This window comes from Halichoerus grypus, chromosome 5 (genome assembly GCF_964656455.1).
Source record: "Halichoerus grypus chromosome 5, mHalGry1.hap1.1, whole genome shotgun sequence".
In the NCBI taxonomy this organism is placed as follows: domain Eukaryota; kingdom Metazoa; phylum Chordata; class Mammalia; order Carnivora; family Phocidae; genus Halichoerus; species Halichoerus grypus.
In genome coordinates, this window is record NC_135716.1 from 155,896,735 (window position 1) to 155,913,871 (window position 17,137).

The 17,137-nt window shown below is 57.6% G+C and overlaps 1 protein-coding gene across 1 annotated transcript; it reads left to right on the forward strand.

Annotated features, from left to right (window-relative positions):
- Nucleotides 1-8,155: 8,155 nt before the first annotated feature.
- Nucleotides 8,156-16,340, forward strand: EDN2 (endothelin 2). The gene is made up of 5 exons (XM_036102928.2): nt 8,156-10,653; nt 11,007-11,166; nt 12,678-12,800; nt 13,747-13,845; nt 15,653-16,340. Exons 1-5 carry the CDS (start codon nt 10,590-10,592, stop codon nt 15,744-15,746), a joined length of 540 nt encoding a protein of 179 aa, XP_035958821.1. The 5' UTR covers nt 8,156-10,589; the 3' UTR covers nt 15,747-16,340.
- The last annotated feature ends 797 nt before the right edge of the window (nt 16,341-17,137 follow it).

Genomic DNA, 17,137 nt, shown 5'->3' on the forward strand with positions numbered 1-17,137 from the left:
GTTTGAAGGAAAGCGGAGAGAATGCTTGGCACGTGGGCACAGCTCCCCACACAGCTGTCATTATCCCCAGGTCATTATGACGGGCCTGCCTTGTGCCCGAGGCTTGGGTGCTGAGGCTGGGCGGCAGGCGGCCGGATGAACTCAGCAGCAGCCCCAGCCCCTGGCTGACTCAGGCTAAGGCACGGGGAGAAGCGGCTGCTTTATGGTCAGCCTGAGCCAGCCCAGCCCTGGCCCTCCCCTCCCCACCCCAGGATTCACCCAGATCCGAGGCCATTCTGGGCCTCTTATCTGGGGAGATAAAGGCCCCCTCCCCCTGGATGATAGATCTATTCAGCTGGCTTCCGTGTGACCTTGGCACCCCTCACCCTCTCTGGGCCAGCCTTGGAGAGTACCGGTGGGGGACAGGCGGTGGCTTCACAAAGCTCCTGGATGTGCCTTCCAGGCAGGCGTCCTCGGGAGGGGGGAGCTCCCTCACTATTTCTGGGCCCCTGAGGAATAGATCCTGCTTTCTTGTTCCTCAGTGTCTGGCCCAAGGTGGTGGTAGGAGATTCCAGCAACCCTGTGACATCATCCTTCTGAGAGCCTGGGGTTATTATTTTTTATGTGACACCAAGGGGAACTGAGGTGCAGAGATCAGAAAGCCTTTACGCCAAGCCACACAGCCAACAGCCAGGATGGTGGCGTGTGGGTCTGCCAGCCTAGTCAGAGCCCATTTGCTAGCCCTCCATTTTCTGTGGGCTCCTGGCTGGCACTGGCTGCCTCCGTCCCTCTGCAGCCCCCAGGACACAAGCTGTGTGCCAGGGCTTGGACAAGAATCTGCTTCTAAGATCTTCACATGAATCCATAGGACAGAAGAGGTAGTCAGAGCTCAAGAGCTGGAATTGTTTGACCCAAGTCACACAGCAGAAGAGGTAGAGCAAGATTCTGTGCCCTATACCCCTGTTCTGTGCCCTGCACCACTTCCCCGATTGGTCAGGGTTTCAGGACTCTGCCAACACCAGGCCTCAGGGAGCCTGCAGGGAGACCCTCTGGTCTCACAGACACCCCCTGGCTATGGGTGGCCAAAGAGGGCGTGTGCCCATCCTGCTAGGGTGGGCCCACCAGGCCTGCCTGGGCCCGAGGCTCCTTGCCAGGCTCACATGAAAGCGTGAGGTCATTGGCCATCCCAGCTCCCTGTCCCATCTCGCTGCTGTGACTCAGCCCTGCCATACCCAGACCTCCTCCTTCAGGGGACCCCAGCAATGGCCTAGCCTGGCCTGGGCTGCCCCAACTGCCTGCCCGCCCGCTCAGGGCCTCCCACCCTGAGTCACCGCTCACCTCACCACCCAGCACACTGCTCATTGCATAAACAGCCTACTCCTCTCCCCCAAGGTCCCAGAGTTCCCACTGCTAAAGGTGCAACAGCCAGGCTGAGGGATGGGGGACTTTTCCTACTGCCCTTAGACTCAGGCCCCGAGGTTGACCCCAGGACCAGCTTCTGGGGACTCTCTTCACCTCTGGAATTGAGGCGAAGAGCTCAGATCAAGGCCTCAGACTGACCTGGGTTCAAATCTCAGCTCCTTCCTTGTTAGAATGGCTGACCTTGGTTAAGATACCTCAGTTTCCGCATCTGGAAAGGGAGTGCTACTAATAAGCTGCATCCCATGCGGATTCTGTATGGCATCACAGATACCAGGTCAGGGCTTAAGCATGCGGGCCATGAGGCAGGCACATCTCCATTTAAATGGCTATATGGCCTTGTGCAAGCCACTCCTTCACTGCCTTCAGCCTCAGGCTCCTCACCTGTAACATGGAAATCGTAAAAAGAATACCCCCTGCTGTGGCAATTAGCCATGCCAGCATATGTAAAGGGTCTGTGCATTGTCTGACACCTGGAACCAGATGGGGGTACATGTTTACATGCCTATGATTCATTCTTAAAGTGCCAGCTACTTAATAAGCCCAGGAGGGTTTCAGTGGAGGGTGGGGAGATGGAGACGGTCCTTGATGCCACTCCAGGGAAGGACTCCCCAGATACTGAAGCTTCCAGACTGCCCTTTTCAGGCCGGGCACCATACTTCCTAGGTGGGTCCAGAAGGCTCTCTGAAGAGGTCTTTCTGGGCCACAGCTGACCCCATGCTCTGTAGTCTCTGGGGTACCCACAGAGCACCTCATTTCATGGAGGATGCTCAGACTGAAGGAGGGGCTTGCCTGCAGCCACCCAGCTGAAAGCTGAACCCAAGCCTGCCACTCCATGCCCTCCTTCCCAGCCACCTCCCTGGACCCAGGACACCCTCACCTGCCAGTGCCACAGACAGCAGTCTGGGGGGGGGGGGTGGATCACAGAGCTCATCTGCCCCCTGGCCACTCTCAGGAGCCCTGCTGGGAACCCAGTTTCCCGAACTCCTTGGGCAATGGAGTCCCACCTGCTACCAGTATTTTCCTTGGAACATACTACAGGAAACCCTGGGCCGGGCTGCATTAACCCATGAGGCTTTTGTCTTTATCTTATCCCATGATGCTCAGAATCCTTGCTTATCCCCTCAAGCTGTGGACCCCCAAGTGGGGACCCAGTGAGCCTAGGCTGAGGCCAATGGAGGAAGAGTGGACCCAGGAGAGAACATTCCCAACTTCCCCATTTCCAATTCAACAAGTCCTTACGGAGTATCTGGTCAGGATAAGGGGACAAAGGCTGGGGAAGTCGCATAGGAGGAGAAGGGCAGAGGGAAGAGAAATGTCACCGACCCTGGGGTCTGACAGACCTGAACTTGAACCCCTGACCGTTACAGGTCAAGCTCTCCAAGCTCTCAGAGTCTGAAGCCTTGTCTGAAAATGGAGGCACTGACAGCTCAGAGGGTTATGTTGTCAGAATTAAGTGAGAACGAGAACATGACTCTGCTCTGTAATTAGGTGTGATCAGTAATGGCTACCACGGACAGAGCCCTTTCTCACTTAACCCTTCCCACAGCCACAATACTATGATGACGCCCATTTACAGATGAGGAGACTGGGGCTCAAAGAAAGGGGAAGGGCACAGGTCATGAGAGGTGGGCCTCTGCTACAAACCTGGCTCAGCCTGACACCTGAGGCAGAGCCCTTAGCCACAGCCTGCCCTCGGACACCCAGGCCAAGCCAGAGACTTAGAGCCTAGCAAGGCTGTAAATGAGAACCACATGGGTGTTCAGAGGATGGTTCGATCTCATATCTTAGATGGAATCGGGAAGTCTTCCTGGAGGAGGTAGCATTTTGGTGGGCTTTAAGGATGGCCAGAATAAATCGGGTAAGACTGGAAGGAGGCTGGGAGGCCCCAGCTTGCACAGAGGCAAGGAGGCAAGAAAGTCTGTGGTGTATCCAGGGAATGACAAGCCCTGTGGTGTGGGCCAGGCCAGCTTTGGGCATCCAGGTCAGCACTGGAGGGATGAAGAAGGAAAGATTGCTCAGAGTCAGACCCCTAGCAGGTTGGACCCCAGGGTGGGCATCTGGACTTGGCGAGTTGCTTCACCCTGATTCCAGGCTGGGTCCTGGCTGAAGGCTTCCTGCTGAAGCCGGGTTTTCATAGGAAGGCAGCATTTCCCAAATCTGCTCACACTTCTTGTCTGGTGTGGCATTATATCGTGTGCCAAAGCAAATGGGAGTGACTGGAGCCAACCGGGGGTGGGGGGGGCAGGTGCTCTTGGAGGGCTATGTGACCCAGAGTAGTACAGGGGCCACTCATGGGGGATCTGGCCCGTGGCATGCAGATAGCACAATTTCTAGGAACACCCCTGACCCCAGTACACACACACACACACACACCATTCCTTTCCAGGAGCATGTCTACACTGATAAGCCCACATGCACTTTACAGGCCAGGTTGAAAGAGGGAGGATGGGGGCTGACTGACAGAGCCCTCCTGGGCCAGGCAACAGGCCACATCTACCATTGGCTCTGCCACAAAGGCTCCCAGGAGCTGTGAGGTGGGATTTGTCTTCTTGGATGCCTTTGACGGATGTGGCCTCTGACACTCAGGAAGGTTAAACTGTGGGATGCCCTGGGTCACATGGCCGGTGAGCAAGAGAACCGGCCTCAGGTTGCCCAGCCCCTGCCCTGCACTACCTATATCCTGGCACAGTGCTGAGCACTTGTCCATAGGGGACTGGGGGCGGACGGAGGGCAGGAGGGGGGTTCACGCCTGAGTCACAGCGCTTTGAAGCTGACAGCCAGATCTGCCAAGCCACCGAGGTTCCAGGGGTGGGCTGGCCCCTGACTTGCTCCCACAGCCCGAGCCAGCCCCAGGCAGAGGCTTCAGCTCCTGACCACCCTCTTGCCTGTGCCACTCCCGGGTCATTCATGGCTCAGGATTCCCCGGAGCTGGGCAGGAAGGCAAGGCCTTTAGGCAAGGAGGTATCCCAGGCACACCTCTGCTCAGGAATTTCAGCCTGGAATCACAGTGGGAACCCGAGCTTTGCCTGCCTGCTGGGCACCGAGCTAACCCTGATGATCTAGGCACAAGGCACTTATTCTTAGCTGACATTTAATTCTAGAATCAAGTACTGTACTTTTGGTGGCCCGACCTCCTGGTGGCTCACCCCTTCCCGGAGGGGAAATGCGTCCTCCTGGTGGGGCACTGGGTGCGCCTTGGAAAACCTGGCTTCTAGGCAATAGCGTGGGTGTGACTCTGAAAACCCGCCAGCTGCATGTCCTGGCCAGTGGTGGCGGTGAGATGGGGGAGAAGATCGGGGCTCCTGCCCCTCCAGATGTGGGGGCCTAGGTCTCAGAGAGAAAAGAGTCCAGGCATTCTGGGTTTCCAGATCCAGGCCTGGCAGGACAACCTCTGGCAGGTTGTTCCTCTCCCTGGACCTTGGCTTCCTCGCGTAGGTATAGGCCAAGGGTCCTTCCGTCTTTGGATGCTTGTCTGATTTTTTTTTCTTAAATATTATCTCAAGTCTTCATCATTAGAACGTTTTAAAGATGGTACCAGGCAGGAAAAGGGACCTAGATCTCCCCCATCAGAAAGTTGTTTATGCAAAAACAGGCTTTGTCTGGTGGGACAAAGCCATCTTGTTCCATTTCACTGCAGTGCTGGGCATAAACCAACAGTGCCCAGGCCTGTGGTAAGCCCCGGGGTGGGGATTTCAGAGAAGACCTTGCCTCAGTGAGCTCATCGGCTCAGTGAGGAGACACACCACTCCCCAGGAACTAACCAGATATTTCCAGGACAAGCGTAATGTGCTATTCAAAGCTTTTCAAGGTTTGACCCTTCTAATTTTTCTAACCACATCTGTTACAAAAGAGGTGGATGAATGGGAGACTAGTTGTGTAGATGTATGGATAGAAGGATAAATGAAAGGTTAGTGGATGGATGGATGGATGGATGAGTGGATGGATGGATGGATGGATGGATGGATGGATAGATGGATGAGTGGTTGGATGGATAGGTGGATAAATAGACGGATAAGTGGATGGATGGATGGATGGTTGGATGGATGGATGGATGGTTGGACGGGCAGACAGACAGATGGATAGACGGATGGATGAAAGGAACATTGGATATACATGATATAGGTTGTTGAGGGAAAGTTCCAACCTTGCTTCTTATTCATTGTGTGACCCTAAGTAAGTCACTTCCTTATCTATAAAATGAGATCTTATCTGGAAAAACCTCATCTGTAAAGTGTGAATTATGAGCCAAGCCTACCTCCCAGGTCTATTGTGGGCATCCTGTGAAATAAGAACGGACTGTCTATGTCTACCTAACAGCTGTGACAAGGCCTCAGAGACTGACCTTGTCGGCATGGGCTCTGTGCTGTGCTTTTATTATGGGGTGAGGGCCCCCTTGGACACAGGTGGGAGGCTGCTTCCACCCTGGGGGTCCCCACTCTCCCAGTCAGCCTAGGGTTCTCTGCCTTACGAGGGAGGATGACTCCTGGAGGAAGGTTGCTGCAAGCGAGCCCCCTGTGGGCTGGAGAGCCAGGAAAGCACATTGAGGGCACACCAAGTTCAGGGTTAGGGCTTTGACATTAAGCAAATCCACTTCGTAAACTTGGCTCTGCCACTTGCTAGCTGTCTGACGTTGGGCAAGTCGTGAGCCCCCGTTTCCTCATTTATAAAGTGGGGACTAATTACAGTACTCACCTCTTAGGTGTATTGTGTCCGTCGATGGAGATAACGTATGTGAATTAGTTAGCACAATGCTTGGAATATATTAAATACTCAGTAAGTGTGTGTTTACCCCACACCCCTGAAGGGCTATGTGGGGAACTGGGCCCTTAACACTTTGGAGGGAACTCAAACACTTGGAGCACAGAGCTTTTCATCCCGGATGCTGAGTCCCTGAGTTGGTTTCCTTACTTCGGCAAGTCCAGCAGGACCCATGTGGCCTCTTGACGAGGGTGCGTTGACTGAACAATATCCACTTTCGGCTGAAATTCCAGCAGTTCCATGGGCCTCGCTGACCCTGGCCTGATTACCCCTAGATTAATAACAAACAGGGCCCATGAATTACTCCTTTACAAGTACAGTTTATATGGGAGATATAAATCTCTCCGAATGGGCTGAGGCAGAGGGAGGGGGAGAACTGGCAAGGGTTGTCCTCCCAGGGAAGCCGTGGATACCAGGGGAGCTGGTCCTGCAGGGCCGAGACTGCCCTTGCAGAGACCCAGCGTGGGGACGGTGGTGTGGGTGGTGGCAGGCCCTGCTGGCTCAGGGTGAGCTCTGGCTGATGGCAGGAGGCCCAGACCACCCACCAGAAAGAGGGCCTGAGGCTGAGTGGCCCCAGGCCTGAAAGGGGGCAGCCCTGACCTGCAGACTTGGGGACAAATGATGATAGGAATGTCTGAGCCTCCTCAGTCCCTCAATGCCCAAGGCAGGCTGGCTCCAGGGCCAAACCCTCCCCAACCCCTCATCCCCTGCAGACTGCAGACACCACCCCCTGGCCAGCCCCATCTTCCTAGCTACTCGCTCGGCTAAGCTGCCTGCACGGTATGTGCTTGCAGCCAAGACGCTGTGTCCCTTCCAGTGGGGCTGCAAACAGAACTTCCTGAAACCTAGTGAGGCCAGGGTGGCGGCAACAGGGAAGCAACTGGATTTCCAGAAGGGAGAGAGCAGAGGATCCCAAGAGGGGAGCGAGAGGTTGCAGGGCTGTCTGGGGAGCTCTAAACGCGGGTCAGGTTGGTTCGGAATGCCGTAGGCTTTCAGAGCTGAGAGCACCCTTCTCAGCCAATGGGAAAGCAGAAAAGCTTTTCAAGGAAGCCAGGGAAGGGGCAGGACTTGCCCAAGACCACACAGTCTGAAGAGCAGAGCTGGGACAACACTTGTTGGTCCTGCAGCCACACCAGGCAGTGATCCAGCCCCATCACCAGACATTTAATCCTCACTCCTGTGCATCCTCAGTCCCACACAGTGGCTTCAGCTGCTGGACAGCCTAAGATATTTACTCTTAGTGCAGAGGGTAGAGGGGGAGTTTTGGGGGTGCGTGGAAAGATGGCCTAGCCCCGTCCCAGTGCCCTGGCCTTCCTGCCAGTGGGTCCTTCCTGGCAGCCCTTCCCATACAGACCCAGAGGCTCCACTTGGACCCCTGGCAGCTTCACGGGTGCACTGGGAAGAGTGGGGCTGGATTAGTAGCCAAGAGAACATGTCTGGCCCCATCACTGTCTTGAGCAAGTTGCTTCTCCTCTTAGGCCTCCGTTATCCCATCCAGCAAGTGGAAGTGGAGACTGGAGAGAATTTCTAGGGGTCAGTTTCTGGCACAGTGTCTCACCCAGAAATATGCCTCAACTTCTCTCTTCTGCCAGCCTGCCCTCCCCACAAATCTCTCCTTGGACTGGGCCTGGGGCCAAGCATAAGTGGAGCAAATTATTTTGTGTGCAAAACGATGCCCTCCAGATCCTGACAGGGGGCCGCTCGATGAATCCCTGTGCCTTAACCTGCAGCCTTTAGCAGCCCAGGCAGGTAACAGGGCCAGGTGGGGATGGGGCAGTGCTGCAGAGCAGATGGCCAGGGCCGTTGATGGGAGCCAGAGGGGTAGGGTTGGGGGCCATGCAGCCAGGCCAGCCAGGAGGGACAGGGGGTGACCGTCAGGGCCAGGCTAGAGAGCTTTGGGGCTGGGGCTGGGGCTGGCTATTTTTAACTCAGCTTAATTTTCTCTACCTGGAAACCAAGTCTTGCTGGTGGGGTAGCCCTGTTCCGGGAAGGCTTTCCCCCCCCTAGGACCTGGGCTCGCTCAGGTTCCGGGGCCAGGCCTCTCCATTTCACGGGGGCCCTGTTTGCCGCTCGCAGGGAAGGAGGAGAACTGTAGCCAGGCGCAGCTCCCCACACTGACCCTGCAAGGCCCGGGCAGCGGCCCCTGCCCTGTCGTCATCCTTTCACACCAGAGAGGGATCCTGTCTCCTGGTCTGTTTAATTCTTCTATTATGTTTCCCAGACTCAGAGCCTCTGGTTCCCTATTGTCCTGAGCAGCACTTTGCATTTGTGTAAAGATTAGACGTGGTAGAACCTTCGCTCTCCTTCCAAATGGTCTTTCTCTTTTACTTTTTCAAATCCGAGTTCTTTCTCTCGCGCTAGGCTCTGCTTCCTTGTCCTCCCTCTCTCCCTACCTGTCTTTATCTGCCTCCCTGTTTGTTTTCCTTCCCACCCAGACCCCCTCCTGCTCCCCGCTCACCTGCTTGTTCTTTCTTCTCTTCATGGTTCAGTAGTTTGAATTCTCTGTCCGCCCCTTCCCCCACCCTGACCCTGTTTAATTCCATATTTATATTCTCTGGGAGGCTAATAGAAATGACTAGGAGTATGGCTCACCTCATTCCAGAAATACTCTTCTAAATTCTTAGAGAGGTACCTTGGCGGGGGAGGGCAGTGAGCACTGCGTGGGGAGTCTCTGGTTTTTGCTGGAGGGACCGAGATCCGAGTCCCGGTGCCAGCTCTGCATCCACCAGCTGCGTGACCTTGGCCAAGCCAGGCCCCTCTCTGAGTCTCCCGGGCAGTAGTGGAGCTGATCCCTAGATCCTAACAGCTGCCTCCCAGGGCCACGATAGAGGGGAGCTGAAAATGCTCTGAGCACACAGTAGGTGCTCAGAAAGGTTTGCTCCTGCTTCCACTGCAGCCTGACCCAGCCTGGGGGGAGGAAGATCACGCTGACGGTTATCTCTCTCCTCAAGTTCTGGTCCTCTCTGTACTGGGATGGCATGCACACAGCCAGACGCACATGTATGCTCTGGTCACGCCCTAGGACGAAGCAAGCTTGCCTGTTTCTCTGTGGTCATGTTTCCCCCTCCATAAATGTCGGATGACAAGATCGCTGCTGAACACAGCAACTAAAAATTGAGCAGCCTGGGTTCCTGGGGACCTAATTTCCACAGTTGAAAGCCAGGCATGTATTCATGCCTTCTCTCCTCCCTCGGAGAGCACTCACTCAGAGGGCTCCTACTGTGTGCCAGGCCGGCTCCGGCCTTGCCTTCTCTGGAGCTCCGGACCTCGAGATTGCTGGGGAGATAAGCCCGGCGTCATGAGTCAGGCAGGCAGGAGAGCAAGGCTCTGGGAGTTCCGAGAAATGAGAGGGCTTTTCCTGGTGTACCTGGAGACAGGGTCCCTGAAAGCCGTCACGGGAGGTGGACTCTGAGCCAGGCCTGGGCAGGAACACAGGGCGACTGCTGGTCCCACAAGCTGCTTAGCTCAGCACCGGTGCATCCCCACTCTGTCTCCAGCAAGGCTCAGCTTCTGAGCTAGCAGAGAGGCAGGGGCGGAATGCTAGCCCCCAGGGTGCACCCCCGCCCCCAACTTGCCTTTTTTGGAGAGAGTAGCCACGGAGTGAGCCAAGTGCCCTGTCATGTCCAAGGTGGGAGATCTTTCAAGGGGTACTTTGTGTGTGTACCCACAGGGGCAATAAGTTCTGGAAGGGACCAGAATGCCTGTCCCCAGGCCCTGGGGGACGGATAAGGAAGGAGGGGAGGGGGCACTTCCTGGGTGAGGTAGGGATGAGGCAGCTCCAGGCTGGTCAGAGGTCAGGGGTGAACTGTGTCCTTCACTGAGGGAAGCCAGCCCAGAGAGGGCTCTGATTTGCCCAAGGCCACACAGCCTTGAGCACCCCCTTTCCCCTCCCACACAACAGAGGGGGCATCCTCAGCCTGGTTGGCAGTGGGCAGGCGGGATGGCAAGGTCTCCTCCAAGGAGAAGGAGGGTTTCGCTCGTGGATCTCCCCCTTCCAACTCTCAGCTCTGGGCAAGACCCATGGAGAGCCCCACAGAGAGTGAAGAAGGGGGTCGGGGCACACTGGGGATGACTTGAGGCAGCCCAGCAGAACCAGGAGGGGTCCCTGGCGACTGCAGGGAAGCTGCAGTACTCCAGGAGGTGCTCCAGGCACAGAGGGACGAGCGGGGGGCCTCCCCTCCCGCCTCCACCCTCCCCTGTCCCCCCCACCGCGGAGGAGGCTGGGGCAAGCGGCGCACCCGGGTGGAGGCGGTGTCATCGCTCTCCTGTGCAGCGGGGCAGGGCTGCATGGGCAGGGGCGGGGCCCTGAATGGTGTTATAAGAAGCAGCCAGGGCACTGAGGCAATGAGCTATCGGCTCGGCTTGGCAGCAGGACGCTGGCAACAGGCGAGCTCCCTCCCCTGGTCCAGCCCGTGTGCTCCGCCGCCGCTATGGTCGCCGTGCCCACGGCCTGGTGCTCCGTCGCGCTGGCCCTGCTCCTGGCTCTGCAGGAAGGTGAGCTGCCCCAGCCTCACCTGCTACGGCAGCCGCCCCCGGCCGGGTCTGCTCGAGGGTGTCTCCCTCCCCCTGGGGGTACTCGCCAGTCAGCTGGGGGCCCTCAGGGTGGGAGCCCCGCAGCCGTGGCAGCTCCCGGGAGCTCCGCAGGGACAGCGGTGCTGCAGGCACTGGGCAGCGCCGGCCCTTCCCACCGGGGCCGCTGGGGCTTCCCCGGGCTGGCATGCAGCTCCTGAGCAATGAGAATGCCAACTTCCTCGATTATGCAAGAGGTGGAGCCCGGCGGGTCCCCTGGCCCAGCTGTGCCAGGCACCCTGACCCAGCTCTCCACCTCTCTCTCCTTGTGCACGCAGGCAAGGGCCAGGTGACTGCCGCGGCCCCGGAGCATCCGGCGCCCTCACCCCGGGCCCGAGGCCCCCACCTGCGGCCTCGACGTTGCTCCTGCAGCTCCTGGCTCGACAAGGAATGCGTCTACTTCTGCCACCTGGACATCATCTGGGTGAACACTCCCGGGTGAGCGACCGCGGGGATCCAGGCGGGGCTGCTGGAAGCGGGGCAGGGGATGGGGAATGTCTCACGGAGTACAGCGCTCCCTGGGCCTCCAGACAGGATTGCTGCGCTAACATGAAGAGTTACTGGTTATTGTTCCGACTCCCACGTGGGGGCTGCCTAAGCGATGGAGCGCTAGCTCAGGAGAATTCTCACAACAACCTGCTATTGGCCCCATTTTTCAGATCAGGGCACTGAGGCTCAGAGAGGTCGGGTGCCTGCCCCAGGATTACACAGGAAGGAGTAAGTGGTAGGTGGAGGCTCCATCCTAGGCCCATGGCTGCCAAAGCTCACAAGCACTCTGCCAAGCTGCCGCTGCACGATCTTCCAAGAATAAGACGATTAACGACAGCACCCGTGCCTTGACGGGGCCAGGCTCTGGGCCAAGCCCTGCTTGTATGTTATCAGCTCTCGAATCCCCCGTCCTCCCCACGAGGCAGGCGCCGCTGCTGTCCCCAGTGACAGGATGAGAAACCTGGCCTGTGCCATCCCGCAGCGCTGGGGTGGGAGCCCCGTGCTGTCTGTTTCTGTCTGCACCCGCACTGCCTCCGGGCCACTGCATACTTCGAGTTGAAGTTTCTCTGTGTGTTTGTGGGTTTTTTTTTTCCCTTCCCCAAATTGCAAAAGGCAAGAGAAGCCCTGCACGTAAGCGTGTGTGGAGCTAATCCGCATCCAAACACTCGCTCAGGGCGGGAACCCTGCCAGTCCCTGCGTGCTGGGTCTACCTGGAGTCAGTATAACTTCAACCACATTGTCTAAAATTAGCTCTGGCACCCGAAGGTGCTGGTCCAACCGGCCACAGGGCCCTTGCCCTGCCCCCAGCCTGCCTTGGCCAGACTTTGCATCTGAAATCAGTCCCCCCTGATCTCACGCACACACACACACACACACACACACACACACACACACACACGAGCACTTGCACACACCAGTTTTAAGTCAGAGCTCTAAGACACATTTATCGCCCCTCCAGTCAAGGGGTGACCAGGTGAGGGCAGCTTAGCTGTGAGCCTGTATGTTTACTTCTGTGAGATGCCATTTCCTCCCCTCTCCAGGGGGACCAGCCTGGCCCTCTCCATCGGCTCAAGTTCCTGGCTGGGAGAGAGGGGAGGGGCTGGGAGGATGCCCCACTTCCCGACTTAGGGAGGGAGCACTGTTTCAGCCCCTCCTCTCTGTGCTGGGAGGCTTACTGAGCAGGACCAGGGCTGCAGGAGCAAGCAGAGGCCCAGAAAGGGGACGGACCTTGTCCAGGACCACCTGGCAACCAGGGAGGGGCCTGTGCTGGGGCTTCTTGAGGCCAGGGGCCTCAGGTAACATTTTGCTTGCACCCTGGTGGCATGGGTGGCCATCCCAGTATGTGCTGTGGGCAGTCTCTGCTTGCCAGTGGTTGGAGTTTATCTAATCCTCTCTCCCTCTCCTTCTCCCCTCCTATCTCTCCACCCTACACCACTACCTTGCTGGCTGCCTGCCCACAGACAGACAGCTCCTTACGGCCTGGGAAACCCGCCAAGACGCCGGCGCCGCTCCCTGCCAAAACGCTGTGAATGCTCCAGCGGTGGGGACCCCGCGTGTGCCACCTTCTGCCATCAAAGGCCCTGGTAAGTGGGCACCCAGCCTGCAAGGGCCGGGGGCGCAGGGTACCTGGAAGACCAGCCGAGCAGAGTGGCCAATGGTGAAGGAGCAGGGTCCTGGGAGCCCGTAGGCTGCCCGGGGCCCGTGGGCAGTATCCCTTTCTGTGGCAAACCAGTCACCCCGAGTCCCTCCCACTGCCCAGCTCTGGGGGCTTCTGAGAGCATCCCAGCCTCACTCCTGGGCAGGGGGGACTTTCCCCAAGTGACAGCAGAAGCAGCTCAGGCAGAGAGGGGACAGGACTTGTCCTCTCCGGCTGCATAGCTAGTCAGAAGGAGAGCTGGGCCTTCAGCCTCAGTCTGTCTGCCCAAGGGCACTGGGCTTTGGCTCCTGAGCTGTGATGCGGAGGGCTTTGGAGCTTTCTGGGTGGAGAAGTAACATCTAGACTTGGGAGGCTGGGGCACTATCTCAAGGTTGTCACAGAATTTCTGAGGGCTGGAGGGCAGGGGGTGGGGAGCTCTGCCAAGTCTCTTAACTCTCTGGGCCTCAGTTTTCCCACCTGTAAAAGGAGTGGGAGACTTTGTTCCTTCGCTCATCCACTTGGAGCATTTGGGCAAAGTAGAAACTGGCTTCACAGTCCCAAACCTGCCTTTCCTATGATGATATATGAGAAACTCCTCTGAGACTCAAGCTGTGGCTCCACCCCTGCCTCAGTTTCCCCTGCAAAGGACTGTGCTCAGCTGCAGGTGGCTGGATTCTGGGAAGGCCAGGCACCCAGCTGCCTCTTTCTGAGGCTAAGAACGCATTCCCGGCAGCTCGGTTTTCCTCAGCCCCTACCCCACCTGGGAAAGGAAGGATGCCAGGTGCACAGGGGTGGAAATGGATCTGCTTGGGGGGGGGGGCACTGGGCCCACAGCCAGGTGTTCTCAGGGCCCTGGACAACCCCTCACTTGGGTCCTAATACTGTTCATTCAGGGCCGAAGCTGTGGTAGTCCCAGGCAGCGGGTCCCCCGCCGACGTGTTCCAGGCTGGCCGGACATGGATGTCCACAGGGGAGCTCCTCCAACAGCTGAGGTAAGGGGTGCCTGCACTGGCCGAGAACCTCCTGTATGCTTTGCATGTTGCCCTCGTTCTCCATAGAAGGCAGGACTGGGTCCTTACCGGGCAGCCAAGGGAACTGAGGCTCAGAGGGGTAAAAGCACTTGCCCAAGGTCCCAGTGGTCTGTGGCAGGCATCTGGAAGGCTCCAGAGCTGGAGGTCTTAGCTGCTGTGCTCTCTGTCCCCACCAGGCCCGGAGGTTGACTTTCTTAGGTGGGGGCTGAGGGACTGTGACTGTGGAAGGCCCTCAGGTGTTCATTCAGGTGGTGAGCATCTCCTACGTGCTGGGTCCAGAGTAGTCAACAATCTAGCCTGTCCCCTCCTCCCTGTCCCAGACCAGATCCCCTTCCTGGCAGCCTCAGCATGGCTCAGCTTGAGGCTTGGCACTCGGGATGTGCCCATGAATGTCTGTCCAACCAAACTGACTTGAGAATAGAGCCCCCACATCTGGCCGTGCAGCCGAGTGGCTAAAGGGGCAGCTACTGAGCCAGGACTGGCCGATTTGAACCCCAGCTCTGCCACAAACAAGCCTTTGTGACCATGGGCTTATCGCTTCACTTCTCTGTGCTTCAGGTTCCCATTTTTTTTTTTTAATTTTTTTTTTAAGATTTTATTTATTTGCGAGAGAATGAGAGACAGAGAGCATGAGAGGGAAGAGGGTCAGAGGGAGAAGCAGACTCCCTGCTGAGCAGGGAGCCCGATGTGGGACTTGATCCCTGGACTCCAGGATCATGACCTGAGCCGAAGGCAGTCGCTTAACCAACTGAGCCACCCAGGCGCCCTTCAGGTTCCCATTTTGAACCAGGGACGCCGGTACAAGCCATGTCTAGGGGTCGTTGTGAGGTTGGATGCGTTGATGTAGGTGGAGGTCCTCAGGCAGGGCCTGGCACCCAGTGGGAGCTCTGGAGGGGTGGTAACCATTCAGACCTCTGTCCCTGAGGCTCCTTGGAGCTGGCCAGTGCTGAGGCCCAGCGTGGTCCCCCTGGGGGCTCCCATTTTTGTGGAGAGGCTGAAACATAGGAGACAGGGCAGGATGGGGAAGGGATAGGGAAGACCCAGCAGATACTTAGGAACTGTCCGAGGATGAAAAAAATCAAGATTCAGACTTTGCAAGTGCACGGCACCTCGTAGTGGGCGAAGAGCTTGCTCTTCCAACCCATACTCATCCTCACACCAGCTACGCCTGTGTTTATTTTACAGACTAAGGAAGGGGCTTGGAGAGGTTGCCACACTTGCCTCAGTTCCCATAGCTGGGAACTGCAGCCAGCCTCCCAGCTCCAGGTTAGAACCCTTGGAGCCAGGACAAGACCACTTGGATGATGCTGGAGTCCCTGCCAGGGTCTCATCCCAGTTCGGAGGGCAGCTAGGACCCATATTTGTCTGGGTTGAGCCACCTTGAGCTGGACATTGAAGAATGGGAATTTTGGTCTATGGAATTTGGGTGAGGGGAGGTGAAGAGCCTAGAAGGAACAGCAGGAGCAAAGGTGTGGAAGTGGGAAGGCAAGTCACAGGAGGTACACTGTTCTTGGCCCTCTGGTTGTTCCGGCAGCCTTTGACATTGAACATCAGCTTCCTCAAAGTCCCTGTGGGCCGAGGAGCTTCTAGGCCTGGTCTGGCCTGTCCCTGATGTGCAGACTTTGTTTCCAGAGTGAGCTGTGGCTGCCCTCTGACCCCGGGGCAGCTGTGATTCAGGGGGCCAGGTCCTATCGCTGCTGCCTGTCCTGGGGAACTCTTGGGCAGCCCGTATCTCCCGAGATGCTAAATGGACCTTTCTCAATTCCAGGAACATTTCTGCCGCCAAGATCCGCTTTGCTAGGCGACACCAGGATTCAGTGAGGGAGCTGAGACCCACACACCCCAGGCGGAGGAAGAGATAGCGCTGGTTGCCAAGGAACGCTGGGAAGGAGCCTGTGTGGAGCCGCGAGGAGAGGGGCAGCCCAGGGCCAGGGACCCCACCTGCTGGGGTGGCACAAGCTCTGGCCTCCTTGCACGGGTGAGGGAGCTTCCCCCAAGGCAGCTTGTGCCCTCCGCCTGCCCAGGAAAGCCTTCAGCCCCTCAGCTGCAGAGCGGTCTCCCCCGCCGGCCCTGGCCCCACCACCCCGCTGGAAGGAACCGCATGAGGAGCGTGCTGACCTGGAGGCCACGTCCTGAGAGGTTTCCTGTCTGTTGGCTACAAACCAGGATCAACGAGCAGTGATGGACACTCAGACCGAAGCCAGCCCCGGAGGCTGGATGGGGCTGGTGTCCTGGGTGGCCCCCATCCGTCCCCTCGAGCTCTCCCTCCCCAGAGTCCTCCCACCCTCATGTCCTCGGGACACTCCTGGTGAGAACGGCCTGCTCTGCTTCACCTGTCTGTATATAACTTATTTGCTCTCAGAACTTTGAGAATTCCGATTATTTATTTTAATGTATTTTTTTAAACTCAATTATTTACCTGCGAACTTGGGTTTGTAATAAACGATGAAACGGTACTCTGGCATTTTGTCTTGGCTGAAGCAGAGGTGGGAGGCACCTCTCGGGAAGCGGCTGCTCAGAGGTTAGGGGGACACAGAAAGGAGAGAGAAAGGGTCTGGGGCAGGTGGCCGGAGCCCTGGGTTCCACTCCCCGTGCCCTTGCTGGGCACCTCTAGCTGCTAACCCAGCCTCTCTAGGCTTTTGCCTATCATGTGCCTGGGCAGCTGTTTACAGCTTTGACATCCAGCATTCTGGGACCTGTGTTCCCATCGGGCCAGTCACCTATGGCCAGGCCTTTCCCAAGAGCATGTTTGGAAGGAGTCAAGACCCACTTCTGCTCCAGCAGCCGTCGCCGGGAACTGTCGTGAGGCCCAGAGTGAATCTGGCCAGTGAGGGCTGGAGCCAGATGGATCCCAAGACTGTGGGCAGCCCGAGGGGCCAGTGATGGGCGCTGCGATGGACCTACGGCCTGGCCCTAGCTTGTCCCCTGCCTCTGCCCTCGCTAGTGAACAAGAAGTGAGTTTTGACCGAGGAAGCCCAGGGCTCTAGGCCTGGGCTGGCCGGTCCTGCCAGGGCCCAGGAAGCAGCCCACCGGAGCTCCAGGGATGGCCAGCAGTCACGATCACCCCTGTCGGCGGCCGCCTGGACCCACAGCCTCCGTGTCTGCCAAATCCTCCTGCGACAAGCTGTTCCCTTTTCTCCCGGCTGGCCTGTGCTGGGAGCGGCAGGTGGCCAGAATGGCTACTGCAAGATAATTATTTACACACTGCCATGTCCACGAAGCCAGCCCTGACCCCCTCATGGAAGAACAACAT

Bases quoted from the DNA above. Each gene is read 5' to 3' on its own strand.
- EDN2 (XM_036102928.2), top strand. From the start codon at position 10,590: ATGGTCGCCGTGCCCACGGCCTGGTGCTCCGTCGCGCTGGCCCTGCTC. The intron at 11,167-12,677 runs GTGAGCGACCGC...GCCTGCCCACAG, and splicing joins ATCTGGGTGAACACTCCCGG to ACAGACAGCTCCTTACGGCC. The intron at 13,846-15,652 runs GTAAGGGGTGCC...TCTCAATTCCAG, and splicing joins GAGCTCCTCCAACAGCTGAG to GAACATTTCTGCCGCCAAGA.